The 25,274-nt window shown below is 44.4% G+C and overlaps 4 protein-coding genes and 1 pseudogene across 5 annotated transcripts; 3 read left to right on the top strand and 2 right to left on the bottom strand.

Annotated features, from left to right (window-relative positions):
- Positions 1-57: 57 nt before the first annotated feature.
- LOC4325652 (FACT complex subunit SSRP1-A-like) lies at positions 58-6,725 on the bottom strand. The gene is made up of 16 exons (NM_001401470.1): positions 6,468-6,725; positions 5,540-5,725; positions 4,441-4,546; positions 4,228-4,364; positions 4,020-4,103; positions 3,855-3,946; positions 3,607-3,715; positions 3,414-3,500; positions 3,199-3,291; positions 2,103-2,300; positions 1,812-1,963; positions 1,570-1,720; positions 1,371-1,469; positions 1,118-1,285; positions 742-820; positions 58-574 (listed from the first exon to the last, which is right to left on the bottom strand). The coding sequence occupies exons 1-16, from the start codon at positions 6,519-6,521 to the stop codon at positions 444-446; spliced, it is 1,926 nt and encodes a 641-aa protein (NP_001388399.1). The 5' UTR covers positions 6,522-6,725; the 3' UTR covers positions 58-443.
- Positions 6,726-6,850: 125 nt separating this feature from the next.
- Positions 6,851-9,832, top strand: LOC4325346 (uncharacterized). Its single transcript, XM_015761581.3, has 4 exons — positions 6,851-7,146; positions 7,441-7,584; positions 8,698-8,906; positions 9,416-9,832. The coding sequence occupies exons 1-4, from the start codon at positions 6,905-6,907 to the stop codon at positions 9,574-9,576; spliced, it is 756 nt and encodes a 251-aa protein (XP_015617067.1). The 5' UTR covers positions 6,851-6,904; the 3' UTR covers positions 9,577-9,832.
- Positions 9,822-11,083, bottom strand: LOC4325345 (uncharacterized; annotated as a pseudogene).
- A 3,202-nt stretch (positions 11,084-14,285) lies between these two features.
- Positions 14,286-18,696, top strand: LOC4325344 (DEAD-box ATP-dependent RNA helicase 39-like). Of its 2 annotated transcripts, NM_001409429.1 has the most exons (10): positions 14,286-14,856; positions 15,322-15,417; positions 15,537-15,725; positions 15,815-15,955; positions 16,244-16,384; positions 16,666-16,808; positions 17,207-17,336; positions 17,447-17,495; positions 17,994-18,471; positions 18,552-18,696. In NM_001409429.1, coding segments are annotated over exons 1-10 (1,878 nt in total). In that variant the 5' UTR covers positions 14,286-14,346; the 3' UTR covers positions 18,553-18,696. The 2 variants fall into 2 exon arrangements, with proteins under 2 accessions (NP_001396358.1, NP_001396357.1); NM_001409428.1 differs by having other exon boundaries at positions 17,994-18,696.
- Positions 18,697-19,961: 1,265 nt separating this feature from the next.
- LOC136356373 (uncharacterized) lies at positions 19,962-24,011 on the top strand. Its single transcript, XM_066310147.1, has 2 exons — positions 19,962-20,440; positions 20,561-24,011. Exon 2 carries the CDS (start codon positions 21,062-21,064, stop codon positions 24,008-24,010), a length of 2,949 nt encoding a protein of 982 aa, XP_066166244.1. The 5' UTR covers positions 19,962-20,440; positions 20,561-21,061; the 3' UTR covers position 24,011.
- The last annotated feature ends 1,263 nt before the right edge of the window (positions 24,012-25,274 follow it).

Below are 25,274 nucleotides of genomic sequence, written 5' to 3'. Positions count from 1 at the left end.
TAAAATTTCTTTAATTTAAGGATAGGGAATAGAATAGGTAATCTGTTGGGCATGCTCTTAGTTCTTAAATCACTATGTTATAACATAACCAATCCATGGTAAATTTTTGTTATACAAATCATTCTTCCTGTTTTACAAAAGCTCATAGGCTAACAGAGTCTTGCATTCGAGATAGATGCTACGCCAAATTAAGCACTTCTTAACAGCACGATGCTTCCGAGGGATATCGCTCGTGTCGGCGTACACAGACAGTAACGGTTTGTGATCGAGTCACCCCACGGCGAGAACAGCCGATACCATCGTACGCAAACACATGGATCGGATCATCCAGCGCAATGCAAGGTTAATAGCTGAGAAGATTTCAGTGCCCAAACTGCATCAGTGGTTCCAGGGATTAACAAATTTCTTCATTACGCCAACCGCCAAAGTGTCAGTGTGTGGCTCTAGTCAGACTCGTTGCCGCCGGAGCCAGAGTCCACGTCCATGGCGGCTGCGCCACGGTAGACAGCAGATTCCTTCTCGTATCGTTTCTTGTCGACTTGAGACTGTTGGATGTAAGGTTGCTTCTCTTCGCCTGCTCAAGACGTGGTGCAAAGGAGATTATCATCACACATGTCATGTACTAGTATTTAAGAATGCAATAGAAAACATGAAAGAATTAGTTGGGGGCTAAAACGTGAAAACAGTGCTCTGCTATACAACAGGGGACATATTAGATGAGAAAGAGGTTCTGAATATTACCTGTCATCTTTTGCCACATCTCCCCGAGCTTCTTTGCAATCTCGGTTGTAGGCAAATCAGGATTGTTATTCTTCATATTCTGCAGAAACATAATAAAAAAGTAAGCTTTTGTTCAACATGTGTCCTCTGGCATCTGTTCTGAGATAGTTCAATAAATAAAGGTAAGAGTTGTTTGTCCCTCCCTTCCCTAAGTTTCGTATCAACACATACAGAATATAGTGAGTGTAAATGAAATCTTTTGCTTGACAGTTAAATTTATAACTGGTTCGATCATATCTCCCTACTAAATAGCATACTGAGTTGTTCGGCTGTTCCTCAAAATAACTTCACTTAGTATATTCTCACTCTAAAAAACTGAGGATCATCAGAAACTTACTCCTCGCTCAGCCATTGAGAAGTACATGAATGGTGTCATTGCTCTTTTGGGGGCATTAGGATCCTTTTTCTTCTTCGGCTTTCTTTTGTCTGAACCTTCTTCATCCCTTCCCTTAGGCTTCCTCTTCACAGGTGGCTTTGAACTACTAGCTTCCTTTTTGGATAATTTCTGGGAAGGGAAAAAACCAACAGTTCATTAGCACAGTAGCTTCATATTTCAGGCTTGCTGCAGCGAATTTTAAATATGTATCTACCTCTTTTTCACCCCCACTTTCACTAGCATCTGAATCCTCCCCACCAGAATCATCAGTAGGTGATCCACTATCATCCTTATCCGCAACAAAATCTTCATCCTAAAGTCGAGCAATAAAGAACACAAGTATATGTTGAGACTCAGTAACAAGGCTTAAAGGTCAGCATTTGAGTGATAATGCCAAATAAAGACTGCCATACCTCTTCATCACTTTCCTCATCCCCAGCCTGATTTTTAATTCGTTCTAGATGTGGATCAACAGCATCATCATCAGTGTCTCGTAGAACAGCTGTAACCCCACCAGTTGCGCCTTGACCATCTCCAAGGTTCATTATTTTCAAGTGTTTTCCACTTAAAATATTTGCCAAAAAATAAGAAAAATCACCAACAAGTTGTATAAATATAGAAAACATGATAACAAAGTCAATAAAAAGCCACATACTTGATAAAGTTGAAGAGGTTATGGTATTCACTCCTTTGAATATTTCTGAAGAGATGTTCTTGATCATTTTTCAGCTTGACTAGGAGGTCGAAATAGTGTGATGAAATACTGGCACCCCCAGCACCATGACGTTCAAATTCAACAAACTCAATCTGCATATTATATGTATGCAGTAAGTGGGCATAAGTAGCAATTGCCATGGATGGACGTGAGTATTTCAACAAATTCAACAAACTCACAGCAGCGCATGAATGAAATAGAATAACTTTAAATCACAACAAAAAAGGATACCTCTTCATGTAGAATGAGGGTGGGAGGCTTTGGCAGAAAGAAGAAGCCCTTTTCAAGTGGATACAACAGTCCATCTTCAGCTTTGAGAGACGATTTAACTGCATACCCATCTTGGCAACTTCTGAAAGAACCTGGCCTTGTAACTTTAGCACCAGATAGACCACGAAGAACTTTGGTGAATACCTCATGTATCAGACCCTACAGATAAATATAATACTCAGCCAGTTAATTATTAGTCAAAAAGAATTTTACACAAAATAAACGTTAAGTAGCAATTGCTCTCCAGTTCAAAAGGCAAACATCAATGTATAAATAGACCTGCCATAAAATGATCAGGCAGTCCTTAATTCCTAAGTCTTCCCTCGAGGCCTGATGACCTAACAAGAACAAACTCCCTTCATTCCTAAATAGATGTCACCATACGATTTTTCGTGATAACCAAGCCACGTCCACATAAGATGATATTACCCTTATTCAAATCTTTCATTGGCCACTCACTGTTCTATTGTTAGGAATTAGGATGGCATATGCTACTCTAGTCCAAAGTAGTAAATAACCTTGGAAATACCCTCTGATTAAGGAAAAATGATAGAAAGTTGACTTGAAGTCATGCGAAGACATGTATAAGGGATAAATTTCTGAAAGCTATAACAACAAGATTATGTATTCAATAAAAGAGGTGGTAGAACTATTATATTATTAGTAACATCATACCTCAATGGATGACAGATTTAGCTAATACCGTAAAACCATAAAGTATGTTATTGTACTTCCAAGAGTTCCAATTTGAGCATTGCATCAACATAAATGCAAATACTAAAATTTGTGTATGAAAAATGAATACTTGCCTACTCGGGACAGCAAGTTATGGGAACTGAATTGACAAATCGAGGGAACAGTTCACCACAAAAAAGAGCAATGCTAAATGACTGAAACAATACAAAAGCAGAGCTATTTTGACCTGGGATTTACATTTGTTTTTCTGTGCAAACTATGATGTCATTTTATAAGCAGTACCAAATTCCAACTCAAGTGAATCAATAACAACAAAAGGGTATCATTTAAAGTAATAATAACCTAATAAGAAATACTTCACCTTGTAAGATTCCTCCAGCCTGTCCTTGTATTTTTCAGCCAGAACCTCTTTAGTTAATGCCAGATTTCTTTCAACTACTGCCTCTGTCTCAAACTGTTTAGAGAATAAAGGGAAACAATTATTTATAGTTTCTAGCAATACAAACTCTGTAACCAAATAGCCAAAACTAACTATAAAATATTACCAACGTGAGCAAAATAAAAGCAGTACAACACCTGAATGACAATGTGAGGATACAGTGTTTGTCCTTTACGGATTGGTGGATCAAGAGTGACAACCACAAATGTATGAGGGTTGTTTGACTGCAAAGCACAATTGTAAATACAATTAGTCCAAACATCTTATATAAAACAAATAGACACCATCAAAGTACAACACACATTAAAAAGGCAGAAGAAATAAAAGGACCTTTGGCAAAAGAAAAAGGCGAACAATGCTGCTATATTGGATTTTAAAATCATTAGCTTGTCCTTGGAGACGCAAAAATGACAGATGAAGCTCAACACTATAACGTCCTCTGCGTTGCGGAAGAAATATGTTAGGTTATCGGAGAAAACAATAAGGAGATAATCATGAAAGAACCATCTTGGTTCTTCTTTTTTATATAACAAAGTCAATTTGAGTTCATAATGAGATAAATGGTCCATATGCTCCACCTTGGTGTAAGAATAGCAATTCCTTCAAAGGTGACAACTGCCTCTTCAGAAGAATCAACATCAGCAACACCCATTATTGTTTCCCATAGGACCTATACAGATAAGGAATATTTCAGTAGTAGATAGCATGTCAATGTTTTTATATCACATAACTCCGATAGTTACCTGGGCTGCAGTGCGATTCTCATCTCCAAGAAACTGAGTATTTGAAGTAGGTACATGAAAGCTTAAATCCATAAGCGAATCTTTCTACAATAACAGAGAATTGAATTTGAGCTCAAGGCTTATAGTGGTGATGTGATGGATAATTAAGTGAAAACATCATAAAAATAATAATGAAAATGTAGAAAACGTCACTAGATGAACAACAAACCTCATTGCCCCCAGTAGTATCATCAACATGAAACTCTAAGAGAACATCTGTTTTGCCTTGCATTTGTGTTTGTGAGACATCTGCCAGCGACACTTCAAATGCTTGCTTTGAACCAACCATAAAGGTAAGCATATTTCCTACAATGGAGAGTGTGACTAAAAACATAAACCAAACTTAATAATGTAATAGAATATAAAAGGCCACAGAGCTTACCATTTATATCGATCCCTCCCCAGTTTTGACCACTAACAGAAAGCTGTTTTTCATCTGGTGAGAGGCCCATATTCTTTTGCATGAAATTGGTCAGACTGCTTACATCCTATAGAAAGAAAATTCATGGTGAAAATTTTTATTAGACTGCAACAGGAGGCAAATGTATTAACATCGCTAATCGTCAATTCTATACTGGCAAGTTCAAGCAGATGATTTTTGGACATGCCTGATGGTAGTTCCATTCCATCAGTGAATAATGATGCACTAATCCCATTTTCCTATGGAAAAAGGAAATTCAAAGTCTTCCATCTCTAGTGATATAGTGCTCAACACAAATTTCAGATACCTCAAACTGTGATGACATGCTTAATGCACCTGGTGTATATCTTGCATAAGCGTTAGTGTGTAAACAGTTTCTTTATATGTTCACAGGGTTCAAATATACAATGATCATGATTTCTGCCATATTACATAGATATGCGTACAGATACCATGAAAGCAATGCAGCAAACTAAGAAGGGAAAGCACTGATCTTGATGGGGACTAATACTGCTACAAATATTTAGAAATGACTGCTTGTTATAGTTTCCTGGGTTCTGCAAACCTAAACCAGTGGGGATCCTTTCTTTGGGAGTACGGGAGGGGTTTTCTTTATCAATCAAGTAGAAGAAAATGGTACAGTCAGGATATTTTTTAAATTTAAATGATGTATACAGATAATCCCATTGCAAAGATTTATCCCGCTTCCAGTAGCCTCTTCATAAAAATCATAGAAAAACTACTCTACACCACCAGTATAAAATAGCTATTCCGCACCCTGCAATAACAAGGTTCCATCCCACATATGAATACTGCATTTTAAATTACGGAAGGTTGCCATTGCTACGATGGACCGAAACATACAGAAAGTTCTAACGTTGCAATACATATATGAGAATAGAACCTAAGAAAATTTAAAACGCCACCGATGTAAAAGATGGAAAGTTGCAATGCAGTTTGCTACTGAAAGTGCAAAAAATAGCACACTAGACAGAAACCATTACAACAAGTTAATGGAAGCCAACCCATAAGATCATCACTAAGAAAATGAAACAGCAACCTGTTCACGGAAGCCAATAAACTTGTAAAACAGGCCATCTTTGGTCCTGACTCCAAGCTGATAGGCCCTGGGGACTTTCATCCATGTCACCGACGTTAAATCAGATTTCTCAATCTCAATGGTCTTTCCTCCACCCTGTCTCTTCCATGCAAGACCTCCAGAATACACTTTAAACTGGCCAGGATTCTGTGTAGTAAGTGTCTCAGTGTTAGCAAGCAATATAAATTGATCAAAAGCTATTCAATAACATCCAGGAGTACATGTTTTAGCATCATAAATGGAAGGAAGACATTAACTGGCAGTATGAAACTTCTAAAGTACAGCAAAGGTGCCAAGCTACGCAAAATGAACAAAGGATTCCAATCTATTTTCCAGTTTAGCTTCAAACTCAGAGGACTCCAATCAATTTTCTAGTTTAGCTTCAAAACTCACAGAGGATTCCAATCTATTTTCCAGTTTAGCTTCGAAACTCACAGAGGATTCCAATCCATTTTCCATTTTAGCTTCAAAGCTCAGAGGATTCCATTCTATTTTCCAGTTTAGCTTCAAAGCTCCATTTACTGCATCTACCGCATCAGGGAGAAACCCTAGGTCCATAACTCCCAAACCCCTAGCATCAACATTTCACCCAAAACTCCCGGCATAAACCAGATATACCCACGCCAAATCACGAAACCGAACAAATCAAAGTATCAAACACCTACAGCAAAGCACTCGTTTCAAACCAACATCCAGTAGAGAAGCGCAGCCCAAAAAAAAAACAAGCTAAAATCTGGCTTAAAATGCACCGCACGAACCCTAAAACCCGAAAAAACACGCTCCCACAACTCCACGAGCTACAGGTCAAAAATCCCCCACGCCCCTACGGCTAATCAGAACGAAACCCTGGACTATCGAGCCAGCGCAGGGAGGGGAAAGGAAATCCCACCGAGCCGGCGCGGCCGCCGAGGAGGATGTTGTTGAAGAGATGGCCGTCCGTCATCTCCGCCGCCTCCGCCTCCGCCGCCGCTTGCTACCCACGCGCAGCTCCGCCGCCCTCGATCTCTCTTCGCGCTCCGCGGCGAGGCCCAAAATTTCGAGAGGCTCTGCTGCTGCGGAGGCGGCGCGGCGAGGAGGGAAAGAGAAAGGAAGAAAGGGGATGCTCGTCGCGCCGCGTCTCCTATAGATTCCCAGCCTTCCCCTCACTGACAGCCCGGGCCCACCGCTCAGTGAGACAAAGTATTCCACGTTGTGGGGACCCACGTGACAGTGGAGCTCTTCGTTTTTTTCTTCTTCTTCTTTCTCGCCTCCTCTCTTTTCTCTTCTCTTCTCGTCTTTCCCATCTCGCGGCGGCTGCGTCTCTCTCTCGATCTCTCGGCGGCGGCCATGGCGGACTACCACTTCGTGTACAAGGACGTGGAGGGGGCGAGCACGGAGTGGGACGACATCCAGCGACGCCTGGGGAACCTGCCGCCGAAGCCGGAGCCGTTCAAGCCGCCGGCGTACGCGCCCAAGGTCGACGCCGACGAGCAGCCCAAGTCCAAGGAATGGCTCGACGAGCGGGAGCCCGACGAGCTGGAGGATCTCGAGGACGACCTCGACGACGACCGCTTCCTCGAGCAGTATAGGTATCGCCTCTCCTAGTCCCTAGGCCTTGATCTTGTCCCCTTTCCTGGTTGATGATGATCCATGAGCCATGATGCCGTCCTGTTCTTCCCGTCAATAGTTGGTGCGTAGTGGGGTGTTTCTTTTTTTTTTCTCCCTATGATTTGATCCTTAGAGCATGTTCTAACTGGGATAATTCACGTATTTTTTTCTTAGCAATCTGAATACTTGATCTGTTTCTGATTCTTTGATCTGGATTTGATGCTATATGCAATGGTTTTGGTAAGGCTGGAAGCTTATCGATTTGTTGATTGCAGGAGGATGAGGCTTGCAGAGCTCAGGGAGGCAGCAAAGGCCGCGAAATTCGGCTCTATTGTGCCTATCACTGGCTCTGATTTTGTCCGAGAGGTCTCCCAGGCCCCATCCGATGTCTGGGTTGTGGTCTTCCTCTACAAGGATGGGTATAGTAGAATTCTATTATCAATGCGTTATTTGCTCTTGCCTTAATGCTTATTAGGTGTACGGTGTACCATCCACGCGTTGCTGCGGATCTGGTATGGATGTTTTAGAATTGTAGATATTATCCAAGCACATATGACTATAAGTTTCAGGATAAATTAATCTAAGATAATATTAGTACAGTAAGTTCATGCATGGGCATGTACAGAATGGCTTGACCTAGTTATTCAATGTGAATTGTGATCAATAGATTGTACTGTATGATCTAGAAAAATTGGCAAGTGACCAAAAGGAACTTGTTAAACAAAACATTGAGTAAAGTTGAATATTCCGTGGTGAAACAATTATAACCATTGATCTAATAGTGCTTTTTTGGGTACATATATATGAAGTTGTGTGTGAGCCGTTGAGCACACATATATATGAGCTATGTGCTCAACCATTGATCTAACCCAAAAACCATTGATCTAACCATTGATCTTATATATGAGCTATGTGCTCAACACACATATATATGAAGTTGAGCACATTGCACATGGAATTGCTCTTGTGTTAATGATTATATGTCCCCCAAAAGAGCAGTACTCTTTATTTCATATATATGTGCGTGAGCCGTTGAGCACATAGCTCATGGAACTGAATTCATAGGAAAAGTTTCTAAGGTAGCTTGAAATATGATTCTTCTAGATGTAGGATAAGCACAATTTTATTGTTATTTGAAACCAGAATCTGTTTCATAGCTAGATATTTGACATTGATGAAATAGCTTCAAGGATAGTTTGACCATGGATACATGTGATTTCTGAACATGGCATTCTCACTTTACACCTTACTTGGATTCCCTTTTCGCTGGAAGATGAACATGACATTCTCACTTTACACCTTATTTGGATTCCCTTTTTGCTGGAAGATGTTGAGCTGTATAGCCGATTAGCCCTTTATCTTAGACTCTTCATTCTAGATCCTGAAACTTCCATGTATTATGTTAATAGTCCTTCCATTGTATATGCTTTTAACTGTTTCCATAGGTTGCTTATAAGTTTTACAAAAGGTCATCTGAATTCATTAGTAATTGAGGTGTTCACTATCTAAGACTTCTATGAATTTCATTGCAGAATACCAGAATGTGGGTTGCTTCAGACTTGTCTGGATGAATTGGCTACAAGATACCCAGCAACTAAGTTTGTTAAAATCATCTCTACAGACTGCATTCCCAACTACCCAGATCGAAATGTCCCTACTATACTTGTGTACAATAACAGTGCTGTTAAAGGGACTTATGTCGGTCTGCAGAAGTTTGGTGGAAAAAGATGCACACCTGAGTGTAAGTTATGCCACAAAATAAGCATCCAATATCTAATTTGGCATTAATCAGTTTTAAGTTTCACCAGTTATATATGCAGACCAGTAGATTTTGTATGTCTATTTTAGCATTTCCATCATCCAGTCACATGATGCCATTCACATTTTTTTTTCCTGGATACTACTGTTAGATGCCTTAATACAAGCAAAATCATTGACAAATAAAAATGAAGACATTTACAATTGTGTCGACATCGACATCCAGTCCCCCCCTTTTTTTTTTAATTTGTTTCATGTTGGCAAATAGCTGGTTGATGTCTGCCAAGCTTTGCATGTTAACGACCTAAGTTCATAGTTATACACTGTTGTCACCATAAAAAATAGCATTTTCTTGAAATGACATGAATGTTTATTACTCGTTTGGCGCAACATTTTTCCGATGTTTGCTTTGAACAAAACAAGAATCCAGGAGTTACTTCAACGTTATGAATTATCTACATCTCCTTGTACTAAATCACCACTCTATTTCAGCTGTTGCATTGGCCCTTTGCCAGTCAGAGCCAGTCCTGAATGATGGGCAGAGCGGCGGTGATTCATCCCGGGACAATGTCATAGAAGGCGTTCGCAGGAAGTTCATCGAAAAGGTTGTCGCCCAGCATGAAGAGCGGGAGGAAGATGACGATAGTGACTAAACATACTCTCCTAGTATGTCTCAGTTCACTGATACTATTGATGATGTGGGTCAAGTTTTGCCTGAGATCACTAATTGTACTCATATTTGGTTCTGTTCTGAAAATGCTGAATTTTCTCTCTACGATGAGCTGCAAAAACTCAGGTTTAGCAGCAGCTTGTTGTGGTACATGTGGTAAATTGGTAATGTATCCTGGTGTTCCTTGTATTGATTGTGGCACTTTCAGCTAAAATGAAAATGGATAAATTTCATGGAAAGTTGTCCAGTGCAATCCTTGTTCAGTGTTCACTATACCATTACATTGTGGTTCATTTCTTTTCGTACAAATTTCTGGACAAAGGAAAAAATAAACTGGGAGAAGTTGTCGATGGTGATGATGATGAGCAAGCAATTGGTGATGGGTCATGGAGCAGCCGCCCTTGGGCGCGTCCTGATGCGAGCGTAGATGATGACGGCGCTGGCGAGGATCCACGGCGGGAAGATGGCGTTGACCACCCTCGACGACCGCAGCGGCTCCGGCACCCCTTCACCGCCACCGCCACCATCACCGCCGGCACGAGCACGCCGGCGACGATCACCGCCGCCGGCTTCGTCCACGACCCCTACGCCGCCGCCGCAAGAAACAGAAGAAAAGAGGAATAATTAAATGAAGTTAAATGTCCCAGAAGGAGAATAATTATACTGTTTATGTTCAACGATTTCACCGTCATTCTTATTTGAAAAACTTTAATGATCAGCGTATTTTGTTTGTTACTCCCTCCGTCCCACAATATAAGGGATTTTTGAGTTTTTGCTTGTAACGCTTGACCACTCGTCTTATTCAAATTTTTTTGCAAATATAAAAAACGAAAAGTTGTGCTTAAAGTACTGTGGATAATAAAGTAAGTCACAAATAAAATAAATAATAATTTCAAAATATTGAATAAGACGAGTAGTCAAACGTTGCAAGTAAAAACTCAAAATCCCTTATATTCTGGGACGGAGGGAGTATTAGATAATAAAACATAAATATTATAAATATGTGACTAATTTTTTTAATTTTTTTTATAAATTTTTCAAATAAGTTAAGTTAGAAAGGGGGAGGCGAGCGGCTGTGCTACCTTGGGCTCGCCGTCGAGGGCGATGACGGCGCCGTCGCGGAAGGGCACGGCGGAGCAGCCGGCGGCGGCGGCCGGGCCGGGCCGGATCCGGATGCCGCGGAGGGAGGACTCGGGCTTGAAGGCGAAGAGCGCCCGGAGGCCGTGCTCCGCCTGGATGGCCCGGACCTGGAGGCGGTCGCGGCGGGGGCCCACCAGGGCCGACCGGAAGACGGCGACCGGGCCGGCGCCACGCCGGTAGAGCCGCACCTCCACCGACGGGTCGTCGCGAGGGCTCGCCGCCGGCTCGAGTAGCAGCGCTGTTAGCGACTCCTCCGGCGAGGCCACAACATCGTCCGCCATGGCAACCTCCGGTTGCTGCTCCTGCTGAAATGGAGCGAGAAAAAATATGATGGTTTAACGGTTTTCCTCTCAAAGACTGACGACAACTTTGATTATATGGTTACGCTGTGACATTGTTAAATGAGCCTGGATGATAAATACCCAATAATTAAACCATGTGTTTATAAAGTGGCAAAATACTAAATATCCTCAGTTTGTTTGGGTAGATTTTTTGATGAGGGATTGGGAGTTCAGAATAACATGACTATTAGAGCATACCCAATAGATACCCAACAATCTACCTATAAAGTTTTGTTTTTTGGACTCCTTAATTTGATTTTAAAATTCTGTTTTGCATAATATCTAGTTTGATTTTAAGGTGTAAACATATTTTTATCTCCAACAAATATCTTAAATTAACTCTCAATAATAAAAAGTGACCCACTCCTAACTACCAACAAATACATAAACAAAAATATTGCTCCGCCCATCCTCTCCCACACGCCCAATCTCTCTACATGTCACCCTGTTCTTTTTGGAGTGAGAGTGTGTCTCGACTAGAGCAAGAAAGGAGAAAAAGGGGAATCCAATTTAGAATTAGGTTTTATTTAGGGATATTGTTTGGTTATGTTGGAGCAAATTTTTCACAAAATAAACCTCAATTTTAGAATTGGACTTTATTTAGGGATATTGTTGATTATGTTCTTAATTGTTCTATTTGGTTGAGAGATATCAGAGTTTTGATATGGAATGGAGATGAAGATTGAAGGAGGAACTCTCTCCTTTTTAATCCCTTGGTACAGGGTGGTAATTGGGAGGGAGTTCCTCTTATACTTTACATAAAAAAATTTCAACCATTCGTTTTCATCTAAGATCTTGTCTCCAACTAAACTTCCTATCAATTTCTACCACCTCTACCAAATGAGAATCTGGATTAAAAATTAAATTCTCGCGTTAATCCCACTATCAATTACTACCTCATCTAAACTCCTAATCATCTTCCCTCAAGTTGCCAAACAAACCGTAGGGATCTTCCGGGTGCGGTGCTAGCCGACCCAGATTCGAGCCTCGCTCCGCTCTTTAGAAAATTTAATATGAAGGTCATTTCTCTCATATCCAGCGTTTTTTAACTAGTCAACCAATTTTGAAAGGGGAAACATCCTAATTCAAAAGGATGAATTTTAGAATATTTTTAGGGTTAAACTAATTCCTATAAAAAAATCTACATTCCCAAGGAGTTATAAACTGTAATGATGTACAAATGCAATATATGTACTATTTTGTACTGCTATTGTGATTTTTTTTAACTCTATGAAGAAGTTAGTCCCCCCCTTAAAGTAAAAAAAAAGGTATAAAATTTAGTTTGAATATTGCCGGTTTGGATTACTACCCTACTAAAATTTGCATCGTTAAATTTTTAATGGGTCAAACCAAACAACCCTACAAACAAAATTTGCCTTTGCCTAAAAATTTGTTTCTTACAGGCACATTATGGCTTCAATATGAAGAAATTAACTTAAAATAAATTTTAAAATTTAAATTTTGGCAGCGATAAGCAAAGTTAAACGATGGGAGGCTTGAATCAGAGATCCACCATTCAGATGTGATCGTGTAATTTACATGTTGGGGATTTTATAATTTTATAAAACAGCGTATTGAGATTCTGACACGTCAAAACAGAGAGGAGAAGGCGCTAAAGTCAAAAAGAGAGCAAGAGCAGAGCAACTCCAGTAGTCCAGTCCAGCCTTCTTCTGACCACGCTACACGTTGTCTCTTTGCTGCAGGCAGCCGAGAGCCCGCGAGCCCGCGAGCCCGAAAGCCCGAATGGTCGAGCCAGCCAGGCCGCGTCGCCTGCGTATAAAATCTCGCCCATTCCCGCGCCCCTCTCCTCTCCAATCTCTCCATCACACTCACACGCCATTGGATCATCGATCGAGCATTCGACTCTCCAAGTAGCGAGCTGTAGGCAATGGCCACCGCCGCCCTCCGCATCGACAGCGACGACGTCGTCCTCGACGTGAGCAATCTGGCCCTAGCCGCGCAGGCGAGCGGCGCCGGTAGAGGCGACGACGGCGACGCGGCGGACAATGCGTTGATGAGGCTCCCGCGCGCTCTCGGCGCGGCCGGCGTCCTCACCGGCGCGATGGCCGCCGCGGCGGCCGTGTACGGGAGCCCCCCGGCCGGGACGGTCCTCGCCCGCGGCGGCGGGATGGGTTACTATGTTGGCCTCGGCGGCGCGTTCGCCGCCGGCGTGGCGGAGGTGTGGGCCGCGATGTGGATGGCCGGGGATTGCCCGGGCCGCCGCGTCGTCGGGAAGCGGCTCCTGTGCGCCGCCGTCGTCCCTTTCCTGATCGTCGTCTCGCTCGGCGGATTTTCCGTCCATGTCAAGAACTGAGCTGATCGACATCGAACTGAGCTTCCATGCTTTTCAATTCGTTGTGCTGGTAAGTGTGCTTCAATTCGTGTGTGATGGAGCAGAGCTCCAATTCTCGTAGTACTAAATTCAGTTCTCTTCTTCTTCTTCTTTGTGATTCAGGCATCTGTTTATCGGTGTGTTGTAAACCAGTAAATTCTAGTTGTATCGGAGTTGATTCTTGATTGGATTGAATTTTGTTCACCAATTGCTTGCATAAAACAGCGATAAGTTTACTGCAATGCCCGCAGTAAATAGAAACGGAGCTCCACTGACTTTTTAGAGGCATCTAACTATTTACCACTTTTAGATTTGACATTTACAATTTTACCACTGATATACGAGGATTTATATGCGTCTATGATATGTAGGTACTGATAACAAATTATTGAACAAAATGTGGCAAATAAAGTGACAAATAGTTTAATATATCTTGATCTTTTGGATCAAATCTTTTCGAGGGGACAATCACAGCATAAACCCTAAGCTATTAGTGCGTACTTAAAGTATTAATTATTTTAAACTCAAAAAACAGATTAATATAATTTTTTTAAAACAATCATTCTATAGAAATCTTTTTTAAAAAATATACCGTTTAACGGTTCGAGAAGCGTGCACGTAAAAAAAAGATTTTTCTTTTTTCTTTTGTTCAACTCTCAAACGCAGATATCGGGCCATTCCAATTTGGTCCAAAGCTGATTGGCCCGTTTCCATCGTTAGTGCTGGGCCGAAAGTTCTAGGCCTCGCATTTTCCCTAGCCCACAAATCCGCATGATATAGATCTGCACGAATCTCGACGCACCCCACCCTCCTCCATCCTCCTTCCCCAACACCTCCACTCCTCTCCTCTTATCCGCGAACATCCCCTCCTCCCCTTCGACCCCATTCCTCCTCCCCATCACAAAACCCGCCACCTCTAAACCCTCGCCCTCCTCCTCCCATGGCGATGGCCGGCGCCGCCGGGCGGTGCCTCATGCTGACCCGCCCGTCCCCTCTCCTCCGCCTCCGCCTCCTCCGCGCCGCGCTCGCTACCACCACGACCACCACCACGGCGGCGGGGGCATCCGCCGTCACCGCGCCGACCGAGCCCGAGACCACGGCGAGGGAGGCCCCGTCCCGCCACGAGCTCCTCCTCGAGCGCCTCCGGCAGCGCCACCTCAAGGGCGTGCCCGCTGCTACCCCGAGGCCGGCGCAGCGGGAGAAGGGGAGGGGCGGCGGCGGCGGTGGCGCGCAGGAGCTGCAGCAGAAGAGGAGGGTCGAGGTGGTGGATAGTTTCGAGGAGCTCGGGCTCGGGGAGGAGGTGATGGCCGCGCTCGGGGAGATGGGTATCTCCAAGCCCACCGAGATCCAGTGCGTTGGTGTGCCCGCCGTGCTGGCTGGCACCAGTGTTGTGCTTGGCTCGCACACCGGTTCCGGGAAGACGCTCGCCTACCTGCTCCCGCTTGTTCAGGTATGCTGCTTCAGTTCCTGGAATCAATGGAGCATATGCATCTGCGTTTGTACTAATGTTGTCTAATTTTGCGTACAGCTGTGGTGTAAAGAGCACATTTGGGCCTTAGGCTGCTGATCTTAGTACATTTTGTTCCATATATGAGATAATCAGTACTTTATTTTTCATTGTGCGCTGAATGTAAATATGTTACGGGTTCATAATTGAGGTGACAGAACTTAGCATATAGAACTCACAGCAGAGAGTCTAGTTTCAGAAGTCGGTAAGTTCAATACAATGTGTTGTGTAGCACATTGGCCATATGATTTAGTGGGTAAATTTTGGATTATATGGTGGATTTAAAACTGATTTTTTTCTTTCAGATTGAAATTGAGAATACATACCGATTACTACCTATAAATAATGGTGTACCTGCTAATCAAAAGGTTTGATTCAATAGCCATGACAGCTCTTTTATTTGTGTAGCTACTGCGTCGTGATGAAGCAATGTTGGGAATGTCAATGAAACCAAGGAGGCCAAGAGCAGTAGTTCTCTGCCCCACAAGGGAGCTGACTGAGCAGGTTAGCCTTACTTCCATGATATCTTTGGAATGACGATATTTAGGTAGCTTGCCGTTGCTCATGTGATCCAGATTCTGGAAAAATGATGATATCTAAGTAGCTGTATTATGAAATTGCAGGTCTTCCGTGTCGCAAAGTCCATAAGCCATCACGCACGTTTTCGGTCAACAATGGTTAGTGGAGGCAGCCGTATAAGGCCCCAGGAAGATTCTCTGAACATGCCTGTAGACATGGTTGTTGGGACTCCTGGGAGGATTCTTGATCATATCAAGGATGGAAACATGGTTTATGGTGATATCAAGTATCTGGTCTGTTCTTAAGTTCACTTTTACCATCCTGCAATACATCTTTTTTTTCTCAAATTTCTCATTTGCATTCTGTTTTTTTATCCATTCAGGTCCTTGATGAGGCAGATACGATGTTTGATCAAGGTTTTGGACCAGACATTAGGAAGTTTCTTGCTCCTTTGAAGAATCGTGCTGCAAAACCTGGCGATCAGGGGTTCCAAACTGTATTAGTTACTGCTACTATGACCAAGGTATCACGCTAATTAGTCATCACTTATAGTTATAAGTGAACAATATCTACCTTGTAATTTGTTATGCTATTATCTTCTAGATTGGCGTACTCCTACCTTATAAAGTTCTGGCATCACCTATTTGAACATAGATATTTGATTTTTGTCAAAATCGTTTGATCACCCCTTTCAGAAACAAATCATCTAGTACTGATACTCAATACTTTATGACCTTTTTAAAAATGAAATATTATCTGCTCATGCATTTTAGACTTTTAACATCTTTTCTTGACCACTGGTTTACTACAGGCAGTACAAAAGCTGATAGATGAGGAATTTGAAGGTATTGTTCATTTACGGACAACAACCTTTCAAAAAAGAGTTGCAACTGCACGGCATGACTTCATCAAACTGTCTGGTTCAGAAAACAAACTAGAGGCTCTTCTGCAGGTTTATTGAAATCCTGTCTTCCCTTACTTCTTTGTCTGTGCATGCAAGTGTGTCTCCAGTCAAGCTAAACTGGATTGGTGTTCGCATACAATGCCTGTTAAATGTGTTTATACATCTTGTTGGTGGTACAATCCTTGTCTAATTTGTCTAGGGTTGAAGTTTTATGTCTTCAATTTGTCTAGTAGCTGAAGGCCTCCAAAGTCAATCAGTTGATCACAGTTCCTTCCTAGTTCTTAATATGGTAAATGCATATAAGATGCTGAGGACTTCTATTTCCACAGGTTCTTGAGCCAAGTTTAGCAAAGGGAAATAAAGTTATGGTGTTCTGCAATACTTTGAATTCAAGTCGTGCCGTGGACCATTTTCTGACTGAAAATCAGATATCTACTGTAAACTACCATGGGGAAGTTCCTGCTGAAGAGAGGTATTTTGAACTGCTTAAAGTGTTATTGTCATTTCATATATTTTTTTTAACTAATGGAGAGGGATATCATAGTGCAGACTGCCCCAAGTCCACTGTCCCACTGTTGAAGTTACAAAGTGTCACAGTGGTTATAATCATCTGATTGGGCACGTTCAAAATCTTTGTAACCATTACCTTAAACTGCATAATCTCGTCTGTGTTGCTATGTCATGGCTACTTCAGTTAGGCGTTACTGTAGATATAATAAAAGTTGCAGAAAAAAATTGTCATGAGTCCAACTATGTTTGTTTCAGCATACCAGCTGGTTTATTTTATCAAACAATTATAACATATAATTGATGAAACTTCCGTCTTAAGCTGTTTAAACTGTCAATTGAGTTCACTTTAATCAACTGTAGGGTTGAGAACCTGAACAAGTTCCGGAATGAAGAAGGGGATTGCCCAACACTGGTCTGCACTGACCTAGCAGCTCGAGGCCTAGACTTGGATGTTGACCATGTCATCATGTTTGACTTCCCATCAAACTCTGTACGTGTTGACTTCTTGTGTTATTTTTTTTTCCTTTGTTCTGTTCATCATTTTTCCCACCCCCAGGGAAACTGATATGCATTTTTTTCTTGTATATTTTTCCTTTTTAGATTGATTACCTCCATAGAACTGGAAGAACAGCACGCATGGGAGCCAAAGGTACAATCTTCTGAAACCAAAATACTGAATGCATCTAATCATTTCGTTTCTAGTATCACCTCGCTTCTCATACTGCATTGGACATGTTAGGAGTATATGATCTCTTCTAATTACTTTTGACCTTAGTCAATCCAGTAAATACATTATGTTGCCAGTAAATGCTTTCTCTCTTTGCCCCCGAAAATTCTTCAAAGTTATTTCACATTACGTGCAGTAAAACAACAACAAAAATAATCTGAATTGGAGGTCTTATCATGATTCAGAACTCTAGAAGAAAAACGATAAGTAGAAGTTGGAATTGAAATGTACTCCCTAGTCCCTGATCAGTAATACAGAAATATGATTATCTAGAAGTGACATGATCAGACAGTTAAAAACATGAGCAGCATTTTTACGGTTTTACCGTTCCCATTGATTTGTAAATATGTAATTTGGCTTGGGTTGTCATTTGATAAGAAGACTTTCACTTGCGTATTAACATATTGTATTATATTGCAGGGAAAGTTACAAGCCTTGTTGCGAAGAAAGATGTGACTTTAGCAACACGGATAGAAGAGGCTATGAAGAAAAACGAGAGCTTAGAGGCACTGACGACTAATAACGTCAGAAGGGCGGCCGTCAACCCACAGTACACTAGTACCAAAGGACGACCAAGCGCTCTAAAGGTAGTAAACCAGAAGGGTAGAAGGGGAGTTGCACTGCAGACCAAGTCATCAAGGATTGTCAAGGACACAACTTCATCCAGAAGGCGCTCGCCAATTAGGAGTCAACCAAGGTCGAAATCGACATCTTCAGGAAAAGCAAAACCAGTGCGATCTGCTAAGCCGAGCAAGAGTAGCAGCCCTAGCCCCAAGGTTGCAAAGAGCCGACCGAGACCAGAGGGTCGGAAAGGGGATGCTCTGAACAAGCTGGGTAGTAAGCTCAGTGTGGTTGGATTCAGAGGCCGCAGCTCAGGGAAATCGGCACAAGCATCATAGTGAGGCCTCGAGAATTTTGGGTAGTGAAATTCAACTTTTTGTAAATATCTGTGACTTGTTTCGGCCGTTTTCCCTGCAGGCTTGCAAGACCCTAATTGAGACGCCCCTTCTAAAAGAAAACGTAGAACACTGAAATCTTACCACAGTACGTACATCTATCTGTTTACATTGTTGAACAATAATATCATCTGTTTCACTGTCCATGAATAAACACGAAGTGCATATGTGATTGTCTTTCGAATTCTCGCGTTGAAGAGTATCTGAGAACCACATTTCATATTTTGAAAGTATAACCAGAAATTGTCGGACTGTTTTGGTTTGATGCCTTACTAAAATTTTGGAAGTGACAGTTTTGTCAAGGTAGAGTTAATAGCTACTATTTGCAAATATTTAACAATGACAGGTACTCCTACCTTCCATCCCATAAAAAACGAATTTAGAATAGGATGTGATACATTAAATAGTACCATGAATCTGAGTAGAGCGGAAATTTTGATGAGGCCATACGTAGAGCAGAAATGGCCTGTCAGATGGTCATCCTATAGTTGTTAGTTGTAGGTATAACAGGTTCAAAAAACGGATGGAATTTCGCAAAAACCAAATTGTAGGTTCAAAAAACAGATGAAATTTCGCAAAAACCAAATTGTAGGTATAACCGGTTAATTAAACCGATGGAATTTTGCCAAAACCAAATTAGCTTCCGTGAAATTGCTAAGTCTTGATTTGTGAAACTTATTAGCCGGTTTTCTTACAACGTTGACCGAAAGTCGTGGCTTTTTACCGGTTTTCAGTAAACCGATGAGAAGTGGTTTTTACTTTGAAATCTCTAAAACCGATTGCAAGGTCTAGGATCCCCCATCCCATTAAGCCACGTGGCACCCTGTACATTTGACCCCCTCTGAAAATCTGCCATGTGTCCCTGATTTCAAATTTGCTCACACGCACAGCCATCTACTACCAATCTCAATCCGGCAGGTTTGCCCACTCCTGATTGGTCCACGTGGAGCTGTTAAATCATGAGATAAATCTTGGAATTTTTAGATGGTAAAAAAAGCAGCAATTTTCTTGCGACATAGGGAAAACGTGGGTGCTCTGGCCGTCTCACGAATTATTAGAATTAGAATACTTCAAACCTCCTGGAAATCGCATGAGCCGCGGCGATTTTGCGCTGGCGTGGCCACCCGCGGGTGCCGACGCGTCATCGATGCTGCGAACAGGCGGGATTTCACGAGCGCTCGTGTCTCCGCGTCGTCACTTGTAGTTTTGCAAGAAAGGCCATATGTTTTATTCATATTTGTTTTAGGTGTCTAGCTTGGCTTGGTACGTGCTGCGTTTATATGTACAGACACTCAATGAATCGTTATATTCTAGGCCAAGAAGCAAAAGATGGGAAAATAGGATCGTGCTTTAAGAAACAGAAATTGAGGGTTGTTTCTGCAAAAAAAATCTAATCCTATTCCTACCACGGTACCGCCCCCAACCCAATCCCAGCCGCCACCGTTCCTCCCTCCGCCTCCTCTCCTTTTCTAGCTCCTTCTCGCGCTACCCAGCGAACAGCCGCCGCTTCCAGTCATCCTCTTTGTGTGAGCGGCCACCATCGGCGCATCGTCTTCCCGCCGTCGCCGCACCATCGTTTCGCCGTCGATTTGCTGTCACCATACCCATGTAGCTGCCATCGCTGCATCCATCAATAGGGAGGTCCCGGCCTCCTCGCCGGCAGGTCGTGCTGAGCGGAGGCGAGGGGAAACCGGCGGCCGCCCCTCCTCCTGCACCCGGCACCGTGACGGCGATGGTGGCGCAGATCGACTCAAGAAACTGGCAGGGGCCGTATGAGCGCGGGAGGCTGTTGAGGAGGGCAGCGACCCGATTTGGAGAGGGAGCAGCCCGGTCGGTGCCATTGGCGTCGTCGGATTTGGTGCTGTCGTGCCCCTTGCGGCGTGCCGGCGCGTCATCCGTCTCTGGAAATCGGTATTGTGCACTGCTGATTTGTTTCTCATCCGTTTCTGAATCGGTATTGTGCACCGCTGATTTGTTTGTGCGTTATTCTTACCAATTTGTCCGCTCAAGCTGGTTGGTCTTGTTGTCTAGGAGACCATGCGTGTGGAGATTATGGATATCCCATATCTACACGGCGATGATATTTGGGCTGAATATAGGATACCGAATATGTATAGAATATCTTATTTGTATCTCGGGTTTGTTTCTTAACTTGTACAACAAGGAAACACCTTGAGACTTAGTCGGTTACGACTGTATTTTGTCTGTGTTTGCATATTCCGTTAGGGATATGTATTATCTTTTGTAATACGGACTCCTTCCCATATATAAGGGGGGTCCGAGTGCCTCTAGGGGCAGATGTTGATTTTCTCTAAATCATACAATCAATAATACACTCGGCGGATTCATCCCCGGACAGGAGTAGGGTATTACTTCTTTTATAAGAAGGCCTGAACCTGTATAAATCCTTTGTCTCCAAACCCATACACTTTTCTAGCTTGATAGCCACCCCCTTTTATTATTGCCGAAATCTAGTTTCGACAGTTGGCGCGCCAGGTAGGGGTAGCGTCAAGCTTTTCGCCGATCAGTGCAATGGGTTCCGTCTCCGGCATCGACGACCTCGTCTTCCCACCCGGGCAGACGTTTCGGTTCGGCAGCCTCGACTTCGTCACCAACAACTTCGGCAAGATTTCTCTCATCGACTCGGAATTAGACCAGTCGGGAGAGAATCGGATTTCGGTCCCGTTTGGACTCCCAAACGCGGCTGAAAGCTACTTCAAGACCATCTCAACCGAGTCGGCTTCAAACCACTCGGGCGAGATCGCATCTTCTCCAACGACACCAGATCGAGATGATGGGGCTTACCCACCGATCCTGATGAAGCTCCCCGACGATTTGGCGGCCATCTCCATCACGACAGCTTCTCCATCCCGTAGGCCTAGGCAGAAGTCGGCTTCAACACCGATTTCGCCTAGCTTCAGGGAAATCGGCGTCATCATCCAACCACTCGGCACGGTTTCGACGGATCAGCTAGATGGCTACTACAGCTCTCCCACCGTCGACTCGCGCCCCACCGAAATCGTGGAGTACGACGAGTTTAGCTCTCGCTACAACGACCCGCATCTCGACGACTTCGACGGAAGCCTAGATGACAACTACACCCCTCTCTACTTCGGCGTCTTCATGGCCGACAACGAGACGGAGGAGCAGCGCCAAGCCCGGGAGACTGAAGCACGTCGCGAGACTGAGCGCCGCCGACTGGAGGAGGAGCATCAAGCACAAGAACAAGAACGGCTACGGCGTGAGCAGCAGGAGCGTGAGCGGACCGCGAAGGAGGCTGAGGATCGACGACAGCGAGCCTTGGAAGCAGGGCGCCGAGCGCGTGATCTCATCGGCCAACAAGATGTTGAAGGGACACCGGTTTTCCGCACCCCTCAACAGAATGCGGTTGCCGCGATCACCCTCCTCGACACCCTCCTCAAGGAAAACGAGCTCAACCAATCTGATCACGTCGTCAACATCTTGAACCAGACGAAGACCATGATCGCGGCTTCGGTCCCAGTTAACTCCGAAAGCATCCACACACCGACCGGCAGCCGAGTCCCCCACTTCCGATCTCATGACTACCGTCATCCAAGCCTCAGCATCACCGGTGCAGGATCCAATCGCAGGAGCAGGGGTCACGACGAGCGGTCCGTTCACTCACCTCCCGACCTTCATAGGGAGCGCCGAGTGGATCGGCCTCGCTCACCACCTCGTCGCCGCCCCGTCGATCTTCGCGACACAATCATACAGCGCCGAGCAGCTCGAGGCTATCATCATTCGCCGGACCGCCACGACGACGACCTTGACGGAGTAGCAGCCTTCACCGACGACCTGCGTCGAGTGGATTGGCCAGCCGGCTTCAAGCCGACTGGAATAGAGAAGTACGATGGTACCACTAACCCAGAATCGTGGCTTACCGTCTACGGTCTCGCAATCCGCGCAGCAGGAGGCGACAGCAAGGCCATGGCGAACTATTTACCAGTGGCTTTAGCGGATTCCGCCCGATCTTGGCTCCATGGATTGCCCCGTGGCACGATTGGGTCTTGGGCCGAGTTACGCGACCACTTCATCGCCAACTTCCAAGGCACCTTCGAGCGTCCCGGCACACAATACGATCTCTACAACGTCATTCAGAAGTCCGGAGAGTCCCTTCGAGATTACATCCGGCGATTCTCTGAACAGCGTAACAAGATCTCTGACATCACCGACGACGTCATCATCGCCGCATTCACCAAAGGGATTCGCCACGAGGAATTGGTTGGCAAGTTCGGACGTAAGCCTCCCAGGACTGTCAAGCTCATGTTCGAAAAAGCCAACGAGTACGCCAAAGCTGAAGACGCCGTCACCGCATCAAAGCAGTCGGGTCCCAGTTGGAAGCCAAAAAAGGATACGCCGGCTTCGGGAGGAGGTGGAAGTAACAATCATAAGGACCGCAAGCGTAAGCCTGCGGAACTTGTCGCAACCGCCAGCCACTCTTCTCGACAGCGTTCGCGCGTCAACACGTTCGACAAGATCATGAACTCCCAATGCCCGCACCATCCTAATTCCAACCACGTGGCCAAAGATTGCTTCGTCTACAAGCAATTCGCGGATCAATACGCCAAGTCTACGCGGAAGAACCCCGACGAAGAACAAAGCACGTCGAGGAAGAAGGACGACGGCGATACCCCGGCAGGATTTCAAGACCACCGCAAGGAGCTTAACCATATCTTCGGCGGCCCCCTGGCTTATGAGTCTAAAAGGAAGCAAAAGTTGACCGAACGGGAGATCAATGCTGTTCAGCCCGACACGCCCCAATATCTTCGATGGTCAGAGATTGCAATCAAGTTCGACCGCTCGGATCATCCTGACCGAGTGGTCCACCCGGGGCGGTACCCCCTGGTACTAGACCCAGTGGTCCGTAATGTCAAGCTTCGCAGAACCCTCATTGACGGTGGCAGCGCACTCAATATCCTCTTCGCCAAGACCTTGGATGATATGCAGATTCCTCGCTCCGAGCTAAAACCAAGCAATGCGCCTTTTCACGGAGTAATTCCAGGATTATCCGCAACTCCACTCGGCCAGATCACACTCCCGGTCACCTTTGGCACTCGGGAAAACTTTCGCACAGAGAATATCAGCTTCGAAGTCGCCGATTTCGAGACAGCTTACCATGCCATACTCGGACGCCCGGCATTAGCCAAGTTCATGGCCGTCCCGCACTACACTTACATGATGATGAAGATGCCTGGTCCCCGAGGAGTGCTATCCCTACGGAGCGACATCAAGCAAGCCGTCACATGCGACAAGGAGAGTTGCGACATGGCCCAAACCCGTGAGATGGCGTCTGCCCGAGAGGATATCCGACTGGCTGCAGCTACGGCGAGCGAAGGAGAAGTGCCCGCTACCAAGATTTCAAAAAGTGGAGAAGGCGAAGCCAAGACTAAGAAGATTCCCCTAGATCCTTCTGATCCTACTAAAATTGCTGTAATAGGCGCCGAGTTAGATTGTAAATAGGAAAGCGCGCTCATCACCTTTCTTCAGCACAATAAAGATATCTTTGCGTGGAAACCATCTGATATGCCCGGTATTCCTAGAGAGGTGATTGAGCACTCCTTACATGTCAAAGAAGATGCCAAGCCTATCAAACAACGACTCCGCCGATTCGCACAAGACAGGAAGGACGCGATCAAGGAGGAATTAACCAAGCTGTTAGCAGCAGGCTTCATCAAAGAAGTCCTTCATCCCGACTGGCTGGCAAACCCGGTTCTAGTTCGGAAGAAAACAGGGCAATGGCGCATGTGTGTTGATTATACTGACCTCAACAAATCCTGCCCTAAAGATCCCTTTGGGTTGCCTCGCATTGACCAGGTAGTCGACTCGACCGCCGGCTGTGAGCTTCTCAGTTTTTTGGATTGTTACTCGGGGTATCATCAGATCCGACTGAAGGAATCCGACTGCTTGAAGACTTCATTCATCACGCCCTTTGGAGCATACTGCTACGTCACCATGCCGTTCGGACTAAAAAACGCAGGAGCAACTTATCAACGTATGATTCAGAGATGCTTCTCAACACAGATCGGCCGCAACGTTGAAGCCTATGTGGATGATGTAGTCGTCAAGACCAAGCAAAAGGATGATTTGATCTTGGATCTAGAAGAAACCTTCGCGAGCATCCGCGCTTTCAGGATGAAATTAAACCCTGAAAAGTGCACCTTCGGAGTACCGTCAGGGAAGCTGCTTGGTTTTATGGTGTCTCATAGGGGCATCCAAGCCAACCCGGAGAAAGTTACTGCTATCCTCAACATGAAACCGCCAAGTACCCAGAAAGATGTTCAGAAGCTGACTGGATGCATGGCGGCGCTCAGCCGATTTGTTTCACGACTTGGCGAGCGGGGGATGCCCTTCTTTAAGCTGCTGAAGAAAACAGATAACTTCCAGTGGGGACCTGTCACGCCCAGAAATTTAGCCCAAATTTCCAGACTATTTTGTGCATTAAATCCCTGTCCAGGACCAGCCAGGGTACACAAAACGACAAGTAATAAACAGTTCCAAACGTAAATAACGCGTAAAATACTTACAGAAGAGGCACTTAGTCCTCACACCGAAACAAAAGCAGCAGCAGCGGAAAAAGGCGATCCTAGCGGGGCTTCAGCTCCACTCCACAGGCAAAACTCAACTGGGGTCTGAGCCTTGGTCTTCTAACTTCGTCTTCAGCTCAGAAGCACTACACTTCTGAAAAGGGGGAATAATAGCAAGGCTGAGTACAACCACCGTACTC

Source organism: Oryza sativa, chromosome 1 (genome assembly GCF_034140825.1).
Source record: "Oryza sativa Japonica Group chromosome 1, ASM3414082v1".
Taxonomy (NCBI): domain Eukaryota; kingdom Viridiplantae; phylum Streptophyta; class Magnoliopsida; order Poales; family Poaceae; genus Oryza; species Oryza sativa.
Note: the sequence above shows the minus strand (reverse complement) of the source record. Positions and strands in the feature narration are given on the sequence as shown.